Source organism: Macaca thibetana, chromosome 2 (genome assembly GCF_024542745.1).
Source record: "Macaca thibetana thibetana isolate TM-01 chromosome 2, ASM2454274v1, whole genome shotgun sequence".
NCBI lineage: Eukaryota > Metazoa > Chordata > Mammalia > Primates > Cercopithecidae > Macaca > Macaca thibetana.
Window position 1 is genome coordinate 33,860,076 of NC_065579.1, and position 15,601 is coordinate 33,875,676.

The 15,601-nt window shown below is 35.5% G+C and overlaps 1 protein-coding gene across 14 annotated transcripts in view; it reads left to right on the forward strand.

The window, feature by feature from the left end:
• Positions 1–15,601, forward strand: part of NEK11 (NIMA related kinase 11) — a 310,384-nt gene that overhangs the window by 100,823 nt on the left and 193,960 nt on the right. For 10 of the 14 annotated variants that reach the window (XR_007722953.1, XM_050777796.1, XM_050777800.1 and 7 more), the window contains 3 exons: positions 10,807–10,956; positions 11,050–11,128; positions 13,491–13,576. The exons of 3 other annotated variants lie outside the window; for them this stretch is intronic. Coding sequence is in view for 10 of the 11 variants with exons in the window: in XM_050777796.1 (XP_050633753.1) it covers positions 10,807–10,956; positions 11,050–11,128; positions 13,491–13,576 (315 nt within the window). In the remaining variant the exon portion in view is untranslated. The remainder of the gene's footprint in view (positions 1–10,806; positions 10,957–11,049; positions 11,129–13,490; positions 13,577–15,601) is intronic. One more of the 14 variants, XM_050777842.1, reaches the window with a different exon arrangement.

The following is a 15,601-nucleotide window of genomic DNA, read 5'->3' on the forward strand; positions in this document are numbered from 1 at the left end:
AAAATTTCAGATATGCCACCAATTTTGAAACTTTTATTGTGGTATTTATTCATTTAAAAAATATACTGGGAATTTAAAAGTAGTTACAAATGACTTGGACCTTCTCTGACTCCTGAAAGACTCTGAGAAAAGGTATGAAAGGACATGGAAGCGTGAGAAAGCTCAGGGTCTTCTGATTAGCTGTAGGACAAAGTGTGTGTGTGGCAAGGAGGGGAGTGTTGGTACATTTGACTGAAGGGCGGGCAGGGGTCAGATGGTGAATGACCCATGTAATTATGATAAGAAGCTTGTACTCTTCTGGAGTATGAGAAACTGCTAAAGGCTGTTAAGCAGAGGAATGATGTATCAGTCAGCTTTGCTGCTCTAACAAAGAACTCCAAAAAACTCTCAGTTACTTCGTATATTTTTTTTTGGCATTACATGAGGACTGCAGATTAACTGAGTTTCTATTCCAAGGTGCAGCCTGCTCTGATCCATGGTTTTCCCAGTTCCAGGACACAGGTTATGCTCTGAGCTAACATGGACAATACAGTGCTAGAGAGAGAGCATATGTCTGCCTTTAGATCCTCCACTCAGTTAGTTGTGACATACTTCGTATCCACCCATATTCTGTTGACTGAAGCAAGTCCTATGCCAAGTCCCCCCATGGGGGAAGGTAAAAAGAATATTTGCAGAGTGCAGTCAATCTACCAGGGGAGTCAGTCTTACTATGATGCCAGCTGGGCTATAGAAAACTGACAGGAGGGAGAAGATTGGTGAAGATCAAAGGAGGAAGATAGGTAGGTCTTCTATTAACCTGGCATGTTCTACTACTTTTGATGTTCTGTCCATCATAAAAGAGCCTCCGGAGATGATATAAAATTATTAAAGTAGTTGGAACATAGCAATTTGGTCAAAGTATGAAGCAGTTGATGCCCCATGGGCAGTGCTGGCTGTTGCCATATTCGGTCTTGATGGAGTGGCTGAGTGAATAACCGTTGGTAATGTAAGGATGCTTTGATCATTGTTTCCATTGCCAACCTACCTCCCTACCCCAACTCCGATCACTGTCCACATCCTTTCCCAAGCTGTATGGTTTGCATAGAATCTATAACTGTGACCTCAAGAACAGCTAAAGATGCAAAGAAGCTTCGACTTTTGGTCAGTTTTTCTCTTCTGCCACCCTGTGGTCTCCTTGTCCTCCTCACTCACTGGTTTTAATCTTTTTCCTCCATTAGCCACATTCTTACGGTATGGAGGACATGGGACCACTACAGAGGAGAGAGATTTGATAATCTTCCTTGAAACATTGTAAAGCTCAGTTATGGAGGAAAGTAATTAGAAAGAGCTGGTATGAACAGGAGAAAATGCACCCAAACCTTGTTTTGTCTATAATTTTATGGGTCGTCTTCCCTAAAATGTGGCAGTATATTAGAATATGATAAAAGAAATGAGTTCACTTTTCTTTTTAAATATTCTTTAAAAAATTCAGCTCATCAGTCACACTAGCCACATTTTCAGTGCTCAAAAGCCAAATGTGGCTGGTGGCTATTGTTTGTGGAAATAAGAACATTTCTATGAGTTCAATAAATTCTTTTGGACAGCCCTGAACTATTTTGCTCCAGCTGCTTTAAGCCTTATCTTGGGATTTCTTGCATTCACCCTGCTTTTGGATTGGGCAGAACCCCTGCTGGGTTTAATTGCTATGCTTAGATTGGCCCACTGTGGATAGTTTGAGGTTCTTCTGTTGTCATGTCCCTGGATCACTCCGTTGCTTCCCTCTGCTTCTTCTCACAGAGATGCTGATACTATGCCAGTCATGTAGCTATGTGGTTTGTGTTCCTTCACTTGCACTGTGAGGTTCAAGGGGACATCTTATCACCTGACTTTATTATAAATTGTAATAAATATTATTCATGGATTTTGAGTTTTGTTCTGTAGCTGCTCTGTTTTCATATGTGGATTCAAGAAAGATCTAAAAACTATGCTTCCACTGTATATACTGTTTCCCCCCAAATGCTTGGAATCAGTATTTTAACAAAACCCCTAAGTGATTTGCATATATGTTAAAGTTTGGGAAACACTGATAGAGGTTCTGAGATATGGTAGGTTATTCATAAACAATTGCTATATAATATTGTTTCTTAAGTACTATTACTTCAAGCAGCCCAATGGTTTTCGTTATATTTATTTTCATTTCGTTATATTTTGATTGAATTCCATAGATTGAACTGATTACTCTTTTCTAGATGAATATATCAGGATGCTCCTCAATTACATCAAATAAAAACATTATCTAGAAGATCAACAAAACTTCCTAACCAACTGGAGTCATGCATTGCCCTGGGGCAGGCCTGCCTTTGCAGACTCTGGCAGATTTTGAAGGGTAAATTTAGTTACCTTAAGACAAGACAAAGCCTGAATTACATTTGTGATTTATTGTCAATCAACCTGTGCTTCAAAAATTTTCTCAGTAGTTCCGGACAAGTTGTTCAACTTGGACAGATGGTAAGTTTATGGAGTTCAGGTGTAATTTGCTTCACAGACACCTGATCCCAGCCTTCTTTTTCATTGCTTGTATTCACTCCCTCAGGGATTTATTTGCTTACCTCTTCAAAGTTGTCTGTATTTTGGAAAAAGAAAGGAATGCAAATCGTAGACTTCTAAGTAAAATACACGTCTCACTTGTTTATTTCAGCTCTCTCCCACCCCCAATCTACTTTTGTATCAACAGACTGAAGACCTGGGAGTCAAACAAAAGAAAATTATTTTAAAAGGATGGAAGTAAAGAGTTTTAGATTATTCCTATATGGGAATGTCTGGTTGGAAACTAGAAAAAAAAAAAAAAAAAAAACTTGGTACATAGAAATATAGTCACCATATGTAGTTTGGTTACCTACCGTATGTATTTAACAAAACCCCTAAGTGATTTGCATGTATGTTAAAGTTTGGGAAACACTGACAGGGGCTCTGAGATATGATAGGTAACCAAAAATATTTTACCTTTGAGTGTCAAGGTAGTTTCTGTAATCAGTTGGTCCAAGTTTCAGTTACTGGCGCCCATTCTAGGGGTAGGTACACTGGGACCACTATAGCAGTTCCGTTTCCACAAGTTACTGGCTGATAAATGAAGTCTTCTCTATGTGCTAGAGTGCAAGCAAATATTAGTCATCAAAGTGAAACAGGTAATTGCACTGCATACTGAGAGGATTTCCAAAACAGAGAGTACTATAGACTTATATCAGAATTAACTGATTACTAAGTTAGCCTATAGATCTAATTGTTCCATAGTTTCTTTAGCCAGATAATTGCATATCTTTTTTATTTTTATTTATTTTTAGAGATGGTCTCACTCTGTTGCCTAGGCTGGAGTGCAGTTGTGCAATCATAGCTCACTGTAACCTCAAACTCCTGGGCTCAAGTGATCCTCCCACCCCAGCCTCTGGAGTAGCTAGGAATACAGGTGTGTATTATACCATACCCAGTTAATATATTTTTATTTTTTGTAGAGATGGGGTCTTGCTATGTTGCCCAGGCTGGTCTTAAACTCCTGGCCTCAACTCATTGCCCCAGCATAGCCTCCCAAGTCACTGAGATAACAGGTGTGAGCCACTGTGCCTGGCCTACCACATCTTTTTATAACCTTAATAAATTCATCAAAGTAGAGTTACATCTCCATCAAACCAGAATTTGACTTGTTGATCAATTCACCGTTAATAGACCACTAAGCCCTCTTTCCTTCCAAGCAAAACCAAACTTGTCTGCCTTCCTTTTTCCACAGAAGGTCTCATTGTCTGTGTGCCCTATATTTGCCATGGTGTGATGCCCTGCATAGTTTGTTGTCTAAGGCCCCAGTGATTTTTAAAAGTGAATTAAGGTTCTATATAGAACCTGAAATTACCTTGGGAAATCAGCCCCTGCTTAAAAGGCTCTGTCAGGGCTAGCCATGTTTTCCAACTCAGGAGAGCCTTTCGTGATCCAGAATGCTCTGATTGGTGCAAGATCCAGAAGCAGGATAGCATAGAGAGTCTGTGTCTCTACAGCCAGATAGCCTGGGCTACAATCCCAGCTTTATGACCTACTCAATATGGAACCTTGAACAATTTACCTAATCTTATGGTTTTCTCATCTAAAATATGGGAATGATAATAATAGTTCCTACCTCATTAGGATTGTTGTGAGGGTAAGTCAATGAGTTAAAATATGAAAGGAACATAGAAGAGGGCCTGGCTCATAATGAACACTATTAACACTCCAGCTATCATATTCATTATTACTATTATTATCATTATTGTTGTTACCATTTGTATTATTGGTGGAGACAATCTAATAGCTGCTTCCAAGACACTTTAAAATGTTCTGGATCAGAGATTGTTGCTCCCATACAACCCTTCAGATATGCCCAGGCCAGGAGAGGTTGTCTAGCTTGTTCTGTTTCTAATCTTCTCCTCAAGGAGACCCTGAGCCTATGTGGGGTGAGCATAAATCGTCAGAAGAGAGTGTGTAGGTGCTGAGTGATTGCTAGCCTTCTGTTACTTGGACTTGCAAATTTGATTTCTTTTTTTCAGTTTTCAGATTATTATGTGTGTATTAGGCTATATAACAGAATGTGGTCAATGTAACTTTTTAAAAGAGAAATTTTAAAAAGTATTGGATGAGAACTAATACCAATACCAACATGAGCTGATCTGACATGGTACCTTTCTGGGCAAATTACTTCCTCTCTCTCAGCTTTGGTTTTCTCACTGATAAAACCAGAGTTTGAAATGAGCAAATGTTTATAGTCTCTTGTAACTCTACTATTCTGTATAAGAGGACATTCTTGAAGTTTGAATTATAGATTCTTCTATGGGGAAATAACTAAGTATATTGTGGCAATTCATAACGTAAATATTTTACACATTCTACATTAGTAAAAGTATTTGGTTCAACTTGATGATTATATTTTTTAAGTGATATTTAGCCCCTCTTGTTTTCCTAAGGAAACTTTTTTTTTCATAGTTTAACAAGTACTGACTTGGTATTGTCTGTCTTTTTCTTTTTAGCCATTCTGATGAGTGTGTAGCATGTAGTGGTAGGACACAATGGTTTTAATTTGCACTTTTCTGATGACTAAAAATGTTGGGCGTCTTCTCATGGCTTTTGGCCATTGAGTGTCTGTTAAGTCTTTTGCCCATTTTTCTATTGGATTCTCTCATTTTTCTTATTGATTTATAGAAGTTTTAATTAATTTTATCCATATTTTGGTAGTCTGATGAATATTTGAGTTGCAGATATTTTCTTACACTATGTGTCTTCCTTTTCACTCTCCTAATGGTGTCTTTTTATGAATAGAAGTTTGTAATTTTAATGAAGTTCATTTTGTAAGTTCATAACTTTATCACTAGTGCCTTTTGTGTCTTGTTTAAGAAATCTTTGCCTATTCCAAGATCATGAAGATAGTCTCTTGTTTTCTTTTAAAAGCCTACTCAGTTGATTCTATCTTCTCCTGTTTTCTTTTAAAGCCGACTCAATTTGATTCTATCTTTCACAGTAACATCTATCTATAATTGATCTGTGTATGTATGTGGCCACATGGTATGAGACAGAAATCCAAGTACATTTTTTTCTATATGAATATTCAATTGGCCCAGCATAATTTGTTGAAAAAGTCATATTTTCCTCTACCATGGAGTGCAGCTTATTTTTGCGTTAATCAAGTGATTAAATATGTGTGAATCTGTTTTTGAGCCCTCTATTTTATTTCATTGGTATATAGTTTTTTCTTCTTTGCCAATACCACACTTTCATAGGTAATATAACTTTATAATATAAGCAATATAACTTTATAATAAATCTTGATATTTGGTCATACAAACTTCTAAATTTGTTCTTGTTTAATTGCTGTGGCTATTCAGGTCCCTTTGTATTTCCATATAAATTTTAGAATCTGCTTGTCAGTTCCTGCCAAAATGTCTGCTAGGATTTTGGCTGGTATTTTGTGGGCCACTTTAAGTGTGTTTTTGTGCAAGTTTATAGAAATGAAGGGCTTTGTATTCAGCAGTCTTGCATAATTCCCTCGTTAAGTCTAACAGTTTGTCAGGTCTTTGGAATTTCTTCTGTACACAATCATGTTGACATGATTAATGACAGTCTAATGTTTTCTTTACTAATCTTTATAGATTTTTTTAAAAATTTACTTTTTCTGGCATTATTGCTTTGGGCAGCACCTTCATTACAGTGTTCAATAGAAGTGATGATAGTAGACATTCTTATTTTGTTCCTAATCTCAGAAGAAAATAATAAACTTTCAATATTTCGCCAATAAGCATCATGTTTACTATATATTTTTAAGCTTCAAAAAATCAGATTAAGGAAGTTCCCTCCTATATCTGGTGTGCTAGGAGTTTTCTTCTTTTTAAAAATACAATAAGTTTTGAATTTTATAAAATGCTTTTTTGCATCAATCAAGATGGTGATATGGTTTTTCAACTTTTTTCTATAATGAGATATATATTTATTTATTTTCATATATTAAGTCAACTCTGTATTTCTGAAATAAAATCTATGTGGTCATGATGTATTATCTTTTTAATATGTCACTGTATTCTATTTGCTAATATGTGTGTGTAAATGTGGGTTATTTGAATCAACATTCATGAAAACGTTTGCTTGTAATTTTCCTTTCATATAATATCCTTGTTATATTTTAGTATCAAACTTGTCCTAGTCTTACAAAATGAAGAGGTTGAGCAAGATTATTGTTATTTATTTCTTAAATGTTTGGAAGAATTTATCAGTAAAGCCATCTGGTCCTGGAGTTTTTCTTTGCAAGAGCTTTTTATTATTTTGTTTTATTTTTCTGTATTCAACAAATATCTCTATTGAAAAGATACAGCTAGCCACTGTTCTGTTGTTGTGCTGAAAATACATTGGTAGGCAAAAACAAAACCAAACAAATGTAGCTCCTGTTCTTACAAGGATTGCTTTATAATATTTACTTTTGAGATAGAGGGTCAGGGGATACTTCTGTTGTCTATCTCAATTATTATTATTTTAAACTTTTAGGTTCAGGGGTACATGTGTAGGTTTGTTTTATACATACATACATATATATACATATATATATATATATATATATATATAAAAATTATGTCACATGGGTTTGGTGTAGAGATTATGTCATTACCCAGGTGTTAAGCATAGTACACAATAGGCAGTTTTTTTTAATTAAAAAAATTTTTATGCATACATAATGATCGTACATGTTTATGGGGCACATGTGGTATATTGATACAAGCTTACAATGCATAATGATCAAATCTAGGTTATTGAGATATTCATTGCTTCAAACATTTATCATTTCTTTGTGTTGGGAACATTCCAAATCTTCTATTTTGAAATACATAATAAATTATTGTTAACTATATTTTTTGTGTTTAAACCTTTATTTATTTGTTTGTTTATAGTTTGTTACAGCAACTGCCTCTTTACTTTTATTTTTGAGTTCCTCAACCTCCTCCTCTCCCTCTACCCTCAAGTAGGCCCCAGTGTTTGTTGTTCCCTTCTTTGCATTCACATGTAGTCAATGTTTAGCTCCCACTTATACGTGAGAAAATGCAGTGTTTGGTTTTCTGTGCCTCTATTAGTTTGCCTCCAGGTTGATCCATGTTGCTGCAAAGGACATGATCTCATTCTTTTATATTCCATCATTTATATGTATCACATTTTCTTTATCCAGTCTACCATTGACGGGCATTGAGGTTGATTCCATATCTTTGCTATTGTGAACAATGCTGCAATGAACATATGCATGCATGTGTTTTTATAGTAGAATGATTTATATTCCTCTGGGTATATACCCACTAATGGGATTGCTGGGTCAAATGGTAATTCTGCTTTGAGTTTTATTACCTTAAATAAGAAATTATCTCTGTTTAATAGATAAAAAACTATTCAGATTATGTTTTTCTTCTTGTGTCAGTAAGTTGTGTTCTTAGAAGACTGTTAACTTTATCCATATTGTCAAATTTATTGGAAAAAACATGTTTATAATGTCATCTTAATACTTTCTAATATCTGTGGAGTCTATAGTGTTGCACCTTTTTCTATTTGTGTTATTGTTAATTTGTGTTTTTTTTCTGATTTTCTTGATCAGCCTTGCTAGAGATCTATTAAATGTATTAGTCTTCACTGACTTTGTTTCTATTGTTTATTTCTATTTCATTAATTTCTCCTCTTTTAAAATTTATTTCCTTAAACTTTCTTTGGTGTGATTTGCTGTTTTTTTAGCTTCTCAAGTTGACTTATATGATAGATTTTAAGCTTTTTTTTTTGTAATATATGCATTTAATACTTTGAATTTTGCTGTAAGCACCTTAACTGCATTCAATGTGTTGATATTTGGTATCTTCGTTAGCATTCCATTAAAACTGTTTCTAATCTCTTGTTTGACCTAAGGATTATTTAGATGTGTATTTCTTAGTTTTCAAGCAGTTGGAAATTTTATGGTTTTACAATTATCTCTTTTTCTCTATCGCTCTGTTATTCATGTCTAGCACAATTTTACTGTGCTCAGGCTTTGAAGATTTCAGTCCTTAAAAACTGTTAAGGCTTGCTTTATGACCCTGTGTAAATTGTCAATTTTGGTAAATGTTCCCTGTGCCCTTGAAAAAAACATTGAATTCTGTTATTGTTGGTTGCATTTACATCAGCTTGCCAATTATGTCAATTTTGTCATCGTGTAGATTTTTTCTATCTTGATTGATTTTTTTAATTCTGTCAGTTCTTGCTTCATACACACACACACACGATGCACATGCACACACACACACGATGCACATGCACACACACACACGATGCACATGCACACACACACACACACATTATTGGGTGTATACAGATTTAGAATTGTTTTATATTCCTGGTGGTTTGCTCGTTTTATTGATCCACCATCTTAATCTTAGTCGTGTTTCTTGCCATTTTGGTGTTTGTATGGTTTTTCTATCAGCCTCTCTGTGTTCCTACATTTAAAGTTTGTTTTGTGAGCAGAATATACCTTTTATTTTTCCAGTCTGATAATTTAGTTTTTTAATTGGAATCTTTTCCCTCTTGTGTCATTTGCCTTATTTTTGTCATGAATTTTTATTCTACGTAATTTTTAAGCACCACAAGATATTGTTAATTTTATTTTGTAGAGTTAATATTCATTTATGCATATTCACAAAATTACTTTTTTGGTGCTCTTTATTTCTTCTTGTACTCATTGTTTTTGTCTGGATCATTTTTCTTCTGTTAGAAAAATTTATGTCTAGGATTTAAGAAATGCTTTCCTGCTGATAATGAAATCTCTGTTTTTGCTTGGCTAAAAACATCTTTATTTCATCTTAATTTGAAGGAATGTTTTTTCTGGGTATAGAAATCTAACCAGATGCCATTTAATAGTCTTTCAGATAGATGCAAAATTTATTGATTTTCAAATAGTTTTTGTCATTTTTAATATTTACATTGATATTGGTATTCTAGTTGATTTCATGCACTTTGTTCTAACATCTCCCCCTTCTTTCTAGCATTCTTTAATGAAAACAGTCTAGGATTTTGAAAAATAAATGCCTTAATTCAAAAGTCAGTTCTACCATTTACTACCTATATGACCTTGGCCAAGTCATTTAAGTTTTCTGAGCCAATTTTTTACCTATAAAATGGGAAAAATATTACATGGGCTCTACTTTATTTCACTGGGAAGTTATGAGGGACTGTTGAGATATTGTCAGTGCTTTGTAAAATGTAAAGTACCAATCAGCTCAGTTGGAAATTTTTAGTGTTATTATTTACTGGAACAGAAATATTCTCAGTGTATGTATCCAAAATTCTCTTACAAATGCACATTTTCATGAACACCCGCAAAATAGTTCAATGATATTATTAATGTATTTATTTCTGTCTATCCTTTGTTGTATTAAGGACATTGTTAAAAGTTACATAAAATGTAACTTACACAAGGTCAATCACAAGTTTATTTCTTATCTTTCAAGTGACTAACATGAAAAGGAAAACCTGGACAGTTACATAATTCATAATGTCCATAAGATAAAAATAATTCATTATTCAGGAGAAGTGCTATTATTTCTTAATACTAAGCTCAGACAGGAATTTCTCTTTCAGTTTTTTTTTAATGATGTAGAGTTATTTAAAATATTTTCCTGCTGGTTTAGAGGTTATTGATTTGCATGGTTAATCCAAATCAGTGTTGGACTTATCTAGAATTTTAATATTCTGTTTCATACTCACCATAGGAGAATTATGCATTTTAATGTGGGCTTCAAGTAGCTGCTCTTCCACCCCACTTGCAAATGGATTATATTCAGAGAATAATAAATAATGCCAGTTTCCTTTTAAAAATGCTTGGATGCACATTAGAGGGAAGGTTAGGCTGCTAAATTAAAATTATATTTTGCATATATAAAATTATCAAACTGCCTTAGGAAGATAATCTTCAGCTGCATTTTATTTATTAAAGGCTAATTCAAAAAATCCTTACATTGATCAAATACTTAGAATCTTTACTATGTGTGGGCATGTTGTTAACTCTTGGGCTGCTTATTCTTTGATAAAGAAGCTGTCATTCAGACTTACTTTTGTGCTTTATTCTTTCCCTTTTTTTTTTTTTTTTGGTAAACATGTCTTTAAATGGAAAAAAACAGTATGAAACTGCAGTTTTTAAGTCAACTACTGATTGCGTGTTTGTGCCTCACAGCCAATGCCCCAACACATCTGAGGTTTTGTATGATGAAAAAATTTAAAATAGGATATTTGTTCCTTGTTTAAATTCTTTGACTTTGTCTTCAGGTCACTGGCATGCATTTTATATGAGATGTGCTGCATGAATCATGCATTCGCTGGCTCCAGTTTCTTATCCATTGTTTTAAAAATTGTTGAAGGTGACACACCTTCTCTCCCTGAGAGATATCCAAAAGAACTAAATGCCATCATGGAAAGGTATAGAAATAAATATGTTGTCCCAGAAATAGTTGAAAATTGTACTTATATTTTAGTTCATTTGAAAAATAATTTTCTTTTTAAACATTACAGCATGTTGAACAAGAATCCTTCATTAAGACCATCTGCTATTGAAATTTTAAAGATCCCTTACATTGATGAGCAGCTACAGGTATTTAAAATGAAAGGGATTCTTCGAAACAGGTATTAGCATTTGTATACACATTCCATGACTTGAAGATATGCAGAGGGGATATGATGCAGTAAGAATCAACCAGAAAGGAGGAAAAAGGTCAAAAAGAAGCTGAGAGGCCGAGGCGGACAGATCACGAGGTCAAGAGTTCGAGACCATCCTGGCCAAAATAGTGAAACCCCGTCTCTACTAAAAATACAAAAAACATAAAATAAAATAGCTGGGCGTGGTGGTGTGTGTCTGTAGTCCCAGCTATTCAGGAGGCTGAGGCAGGAAAATCACTTGAACCCAGGAGGGAGAGGTTACAGTGAGCCAAGATTGTGCTACTGCACTCCAACCTGGTGACAGAGTGAGACTCTGTCTCAAAAATAAATAAATAAATACGAATTTTAAAAAGCTGAGAAAAATAGTAGTCAGGACAATCTCTTTCCAAAATAAGGTGTGTGTGAACTCCCATTCCCTAGTGCCATTGAAAATGAGAAGTGAGGGGTTTTTTATGCCAAAACTCAACATCTGTCCTTGGAGCCCTGTTGACAGATCTTACCCAAACACTTTGTAACTATATCCCTGCAAGGACAAGAATATAGTAACAGAGAATACTAAAATCTAGGATTATCACTGAGCATTTATAATTCCAATCCTTTATTATATATCACAATAATACTTTTTAATGATTAGCTAAGTTTATTTTGTTTTCTTGTAAATTAGGAAATGTGATATAGAGGCCGTGTCTCAGGTATTAAGAAAGCAGCAAATGGTCCCCTCTTTAGAGGGCTTTTGGGTTTTTTGGGGTTTTTTTTGTTTTGTTTTGTTTTGTTTTTAACTTCTCAGGGTTTTACAATACAAATCCCTGAAGCAAGTTTCCTCTAATTTTATGGGTAACTTTAAGAAGAACCACAAAATGGTCATCCATCTTAAAAACTGTGCATAGCTTTTCATCAGTGGGGCATGTTGCAAATCCAAAGGAAGCAAAGGTGATAAATGAAGTGTACTTATTAATTGAGTGCTGGGCACTGTGCTGACACCAGGGGATGCCAAAATGAAAGGAACAGGTATGTTTCCTGTCCTTTTGAAGCTTGACTAGTGAGAGAAGCCAATAACCAAGAAAAAGTAAGGATGTAAATAACATAAGTATATGCCTAGCACTAGGAAGAAAGTATAATAAACAAACAGGATACTGTAAAAATAAGGGAGAAAGGAAGGGCTTTGGTGGTCAAAGGAGTACTTGACATTTCTTTACCAGCGAGCCAATGGGAAGCAACCAGCCATGTAAAGAGCCTCAGAAACAGTGTTCGAATCACAGGGAATAGCTGGCACAAAGGTCCTGATTATGTTGTGCCTTGGAGGTAGATACCGATGGGAGGGTTCTTATGTAAGCCTATGCTCTCAGGGAAGCCCACGCGGTCATGGGGAAGGCAGGACAGGAGAGACGGAGGCAGGCTTAGGTTTCCTGGTACTTCCATCTCTCCTTCTGTGAAGGCCAAATGGGATCCAGTAGAACCTGCAGGTGGTCCTCTGAAAAAGAGCCTCATATGCTGGTTGTGGGGATCAAAAACACACTGAAGAGGCTGTGAGCATTCAAAAAAAAATAAAAAGGGTCAAAAAGTATTCACAGGGATCTGCTGGGACCAAGATGAGGCAAGTGAGCCCTTTGACTCTGGGGTAAAATTTAAGGGGACACTAAAAACTCATAATATTTTAAAAGTAATATTTTAAAAATCCAGATTAATGCTTAAAATCCCAGGTAACAAGGTATTAACAGTTTAAAGACAGGATCCAGCAGGGCCAGGATTACGGTGAGGCAAGTGAGGTGGAATTGTGTAAGTTCAGGGTTGGATCCTGTCTTTAACGTTTTGCTATTGTATTCTTTATAGTTTTTTGACATTAATTTTAACAATAATGTTCATTAAAATTGTTTATCTTGGTTACTGAGTTTTTTGGTGTCCTCTTAGATTTTGCACCTGAGGTATCTCACTTGCCTAAACCTTGCACTGGCCCTGGGGGTGTAGATACTGTCCTCTACAGTCTGGGAGGTTGGAAAAAGCTTGTATCTTCTTGTAGCTGAAAGTAGGCCTGCCCATGATTGGCAAAAGGGAGTGAGAGAGCAAGCAGTGCAAGATGAAGCTGGAGAGACAGGCAGGAGCCTGACCCTGCAAAATCTTCTTGGAAAAGCTACCATGTAATTTTACGGAACCCAGGAAAAAAATAGCATGCTTTGTTCTCAGGCTCCCTGCCGTGGTCAAAAGTACCCCAAATCTGAAAAGATACTTGGTAATTTATTCCCTTTCATCCCGAAAGAGGAGCCTTTAAGGTATGTCAGGGTTGTTGAACTTTTTTGCAGCACCTAATGTGTAGACATTCAGAAATGACTCTGGAAGACAAGAATTTGGATTGTCAGAAGGAGGCTGCTCGTTTAATTAATGCCATGTAAGTAATTGCTTTGTTTTTAAAAAGCCCATCGAGTGTAAATGTTGAATGCATTTGTCTTTAAAAATCTATTAGCACTAAACTGACTGCATGGAGTATCCTAGAATTCACTTAAGTCTTGCCAAGAAATTAAGGAGCTTCAGGAACTTGGTGTTCCAAAGCCCTTTACCCCAGGTGGTAGCAAATTGAAATCATAAAAGTTTAAACCACTGCACAGCTTACAAATCTGCAGGGTAGCTCTGCAGTTGCCTTGCAAGGATATAGAGAAGTTAATATCCCAAATATTTAGTAACATTTATGCTAATGAGCCTTCCATAATAACCACAAATGGCTTTCACATGTTGTTTGTTTAATGTGAACTGGCAGAGTATCTATTGACAAGAGAACATTGTGAAGTCCTGGGACAATTGAAAATAAGCTGAAATTCACTTTCTTGAAATATACATTCCTTCATATAAGAACTAAAAGATTGTATTTCCCAAAGAAACAAATTTATTTCCTGATCTAACTTCCCTCTCCTACCTCGTTCAAAATTTTTGTTCTGTAACTTGCAAGAACCCAGAATACTAGGTTCGTATGTTTTGGGTTTTTGCATAGTTGTACAGTCATGAACGACTGTAGTATACAAGAGGTGTGCAGGATAGTGGAGTGAAAACAGAAGCTCTCAATAGGCTGCTCTAGCACAAATACACTCCTCCAACACCCAGTCCAATGTTTCTCAACTCCACCATGTTTGCTTTCCATCTTCACTTTCAAACTGAGGAAATTTGCATGATCTCCAGTTAAGATACACTATATACCACAGGGGGTAAATTTTTAGGCATGTTCCTAATAACCTTGTTTTTATGGTTTATTATCTGCTATTTCAAGAAACATCGAAATTTCCAATTGTATTTTATTAACTAGAGATGTGAGAGTAGTAGATATTTTTTAAATACTGGACTAGTTTTGGCTATCATTTTGTACTGCAGTTATAAAACTGACACTGTTTACAATTAACAGTGTTCTAGAATCCAGTTGTTTGGAGGGTATTTTACATTATGAAATATTAACTTCAGATGGTCACTGCTATTTTTGAGATCTATGACTATGTTTCAAGGAGATCCATTGGTCTGACAAAATAAGAGATGTATATTCCTGAAAATTGAATGTCCTCTGGAGTCTGTGGTCTGGATGGTGTCAGAGAGGTATTAGAACTGTCCTCAGAGGTCATTACAATTTTCTCATAGTGTTTGTCAAGGAAAGAGTGGAGTGCAAAAGGTCTTCTATAGTATTGGGCCCTAACCAAGTCAGGAAGAGAAGCAAATGCCATTGAGAATGTGGTTGAAGTTCTTTCAATGTGCCTTCCCTCTGAAGATTTTTAGACGTGTGCGAGTCATCCCTGTCTGCCTGGCTGCCTCTCGTCGGCCATCTTGCCCCCTCCCTCATGCTAAATTGTATTGACCATGTCTTCTATTCCAGGCTTAATACAGTAAATATTTTTTGCTGTGGCATGGTATAGTGGTTAATTACACAGATTAATAACACTCTCTCAATTCAAATTCTAGCTCCCAGGTAATACTCTATATTACTTTGGACAAGTTACTTAACCTCTCTATGACTATAAAAAAAGTACCTACTTCACAGAGTTGCTCTGCATTTAAGTGAGTTAATTCATGTAAAGTGCTTATAAGCATGGGGTTATTACCTGCTAAAATGTTAGCCAATGTGATTATTTAGCCTCTTTTTCAGTTAAAGAAACATGCTTAACATTAACAATACATCGAAAGAGGTTTATGTGCTGATTGTTGGGATCAAAAACACTGAAGAGGCTGTGAACATTCCACAAAAAAAAAAGGTCTAAAGGTATTCACAGCGATCTGCTGGGACCAGGATAATGCAAGTGAGGCCCTTGACCCTGTGCCAAAATTTCAATGGGACACCAAAAACTCATAATCAAGATCAAATTTTAATGTAGTATTGTAAAACTCCAAATTAATGCTTAAAATCCCTGGTAACAGAATATTAAAAATTTAAAGACAGGGT